The sequence below is a fragment of the Triticum aestivum genome, chromosome 1A (assembly GCF_018294505.1).
Source record: "Triticum aestivum cultivar Chinese Spring chromosome 1A, IWGSC CS RefSeq v2.1, whole genome shotgun sequence".
Classification (NCBI taxonomy): domain Eukaryota; kingdom Viridiplantae; phylum Streptophyta; class Magnoliopsida; order Poales; family Poaceae; genus Triticum; species Triticum aestivum.
Window position 1 is genome coordinate 588,836,156 of NC_057794.1, and position 3,031 is coordinate 588,839,186.

At 43.9% G+C, this 3,031-nt stretch overlaps 1 protein-coding gene across 1 annotated transcript; it reads right to left on the reverse strand.

Moving 5' to 3' along the window:
* Positions 1 to 215: 215 nt before the first annotated feature.
* LOC123182940 (uncharacterized) lies at positions 216 to 1,381 on the reverse strand. The gene is made up of 2 exons (XM_044595642.1): positions 1,050 to 1,381; positions 216 to 493 (listed from the first exon to the last, which is right to left on the reverse strand). The coding sequence occupies exons 1-2, from the start codon at positions 1,311 to 1,313 to the stop codon at positions 281 to 283; spliced, it is 477 nt and encodes a 158-aa protein (XP_044451577.1). The 5' UTR covers positions 1,314 to 1,381; the 3' UTR covers positions 216 to 280.
* Positions 1,382 to 3,031: the final 1,650 nt, after the last annotated feature.

Genomic DNA, 3,031 nt, shown 5'->3' on the forward strand with positions numbered 1-3,031 from the left:
AACTGCCATGTTGTTTCGAAGAAATTGTTACCCCCCACACAACTAAAACTTTCATCAAAACGTTCGCAAATGCTACTCTCTCCCAGAACACTCGCTAGATAATAAGAGTGCCCTATATTGATATCAAGATGATACCAAATACATCACACATTTGCAACAACACAATCTCAAGACCTAAGATTGCACACAACTAAAAGATAAAACAGGTAAAAACAAAAAGAGCACATGAACTTAAGCAACATGCAAAAGCTAGACACCGGCTCAACTTGTTGTAATACTGTCATGTACAATTGGTAGATCGATCAGCCTCTTCTCTTCTTATCTTCCGACACGTGAGAATTTTGAGGATCCCTGTAGTCGCCATACATGCTACCCAGAACCAGTAGAAGCGTGTTGGCCAAGGATTGACCATCTTTCGGATTTCTTGGTCATACAACTCTTCCGCCACCTCTCGTTTGCTTATTGTACTCCTACGTGGCTGCTGCGCACGACTCTGTTTGGCCAGCCCATGAATGCATGTTAGTACGAGCGCATTGTGTGCATGTGTATATGTATCTATTAATATTCAACAATTAACCCCAGAAAGAGAGATGTCCTTTTCTTTTCACTTCAAATATTAGGTTTGTGTTAAGTCAAATTTTATGAAGTTTGATCAAATTTATAAAAATACCAACATTCACAATACCAAGTCGATGTAATTAATTAGATCCATCATGAAATATATTTTTATATTGTATTTTATTTGATATTGTAGATTATAGTAATTTTTAATATGAATCTGTTCAAAGTTTAGAAAGGTTGACTTAAAACAAGGGTCTTCTAGTGCACATCTGTTATTGCATATCTAAGTGACACAATCAAACTAGAAAAGAAAAACAAAATAAAATAAATGCTTGCATGAATCTTCATGTAAAATTAATAATACGGGATTTAGATGTGCAATACTTAAAGCACATCTAGGTATGCTTTAGCAAAACTGTTAAGACAAAACTAATAAGCTGTGTAAAAATAATCGACGAGAGTAAAGCAATGCAAGGGGGAGCTCATACCTTGGCAGCAGATGCGCCGTCGTGGATGAGCCGGCGTCGCCCTTCCACCGCAACATAAAGGCCAGTTCGCGGAAGAGCAGCGGCGCCGTCGCGGATGACCCGGGGTCGCCCCTCCGCGGCAACAGAAGCGCCAGTACGTCGAAGAGCAGCGCCGCCGTCGTGGATGAGCCGGCGTCGACCCTCCGCCGCAAAAGAAGCACCAGTTCGCAGAAGACTAGAGCGACTGCCGAGCATCCTAGCCGCGTGTAGAAGCAGCGCCGCCATGGGTGATCGAAATCAGTCGTGGTGCCTTATTTACGTAGGTGCTTCCGTCGGAGAGATAGATCGAGTAAGGTAGCCAGCCTTATATATATATGGATAGATAGATATTGTTTCGAATTAAACACGATATTCCCGGCTGTGTCGTGCCCGACTCGGCCATGGAAAGAACCATCGAGTAGTTTTTCGTCTTTTTTTCTCTTTCCGAGAGAGTACGTCCGGTTAGGATTCCTAGAGTCCATGGTCTAGTTAGTTTCCAATGTTATCCAAATGATAACGCCCACACGTGTGACATGATTGCACATCACCCACACGCCTTAATTCACGTTGATTCTGAAAGGTTTTGACCTAGAAAATAATAAGGAAGCTTTCGGGACGAAGCGCCGCCGTCTTGAGACGGAACCTGGGCAGAAGTAATCTAGCGCTCCGGCGGAGCTATTCTGCCGGGAAAACTTCTGTCCGGGAGGGGGAAATCGAAACCATCGTCATCACCAATGATCCTCTCATCGAGGGAGGGTCAATCTTCATCAACATCTTCAACAACACCATCTCCTCTCAAACCCTAGTTCATCTCTTATATTCAATCTTTGTCTCAAAACCTCAGATTGGTACATGTGGGTTGCTAGTAGTGAGTTTGTCCAGGCTTGTCCTTTTCTACAATAAGGATTGGGCCACCTTGTTGCACCTTTGTTACACTTGTTACTTGTTACCCGTTACGAATTATCTTATCACAAAACTATCCGTTATCGATAATTTCAGTGCTTGCAGAAAATACCTTAGTGAAAATCGCTTGTCATTTCCTTCTACTCCTTGCTTGGTTCGACACTTTTACTTATTAAAAGGACTACGATTGATTCCCTATACTTGTGGGTCATCAGTCTCTTCTTGTCCATAAAATATCACCATGAATTTTTATCGCGTTTGGACGTCGTTTGCTATGGATTTTCTGGAAAACAAAAAACATGTAGAAAACAACAACTGGCACTGGGCACTAGGTTAATAGGTTAGTTCATGAAAATCATGTAAAAGTGCACCAAAACCATATAAAATTATTGTAAACATGGCATGAATACTTCATAAATTATAGATACGTTGGAGAAGTATCAGGGGTAATCATAACTGAGTTGATTGTTCAAGTAAGAACAACACCCTAGCACCGGTCCACCCACATATCAAATTATCAAAGTAGTAAACGTGAATAACCTCAACATAATGAATGTTAACTAGACAAAATTCCCATGTGTCCTCGAGAACGCTTTGCTCACTATAAGAAGTACTTTCGGCTTGTTCTTTGTTATAAAATGGATTGGGCCACCTTGATGCACCTTTGTTACAATTACTACTTGTTATGAACTACCTTGATAGAAAAATATCTGCTATCAGAGCAACTCCAATGGGGCGACCCATTTCGTCCGCGGCCGTCCTTTTGGGTCGGCGCGGTTAGAAAAGGCAGCCCCAACGCGCCGACCCAAACGGACGCGCGTCCGTTTTTCGCCCGCGGGCGACCCATTCCCGACCTATTTTTTAGCCTGATTTGCGTCGGCGCGGACACGCGACGGACGCGTGCGCGCTCGCCTACTCTTGTCCCCGGGCCCGCTGGTCTGTGGCACATTGGCCTCCCGTCTCAACCTGCGACCAACAAAGCAACCCTCCCGCCTCCTCCGTCGCCAATGCCGCCGCCCATTTTTTCCGGTGACTCTTCCAACCGCCGCCGCCTCCACATC

Excerpts from the sequence above, each read along its gene's own strand:
- LOC123182940 (XM_044595642.1), bottom strand. The coding sequence starts at position 1,313 with ATGGCGGCGCTGCTTCTACACGCGGCTAGGATGCTCGGCAGTCGCTCT. Across the intron at positions 494-1,049 it reads ACGGCGCATCTGCTGCCAAG|AGTCGTGCGCAGCAGCCACG; the intron begins GTATGAGCTCCC and ends CTGGCCAAACAG.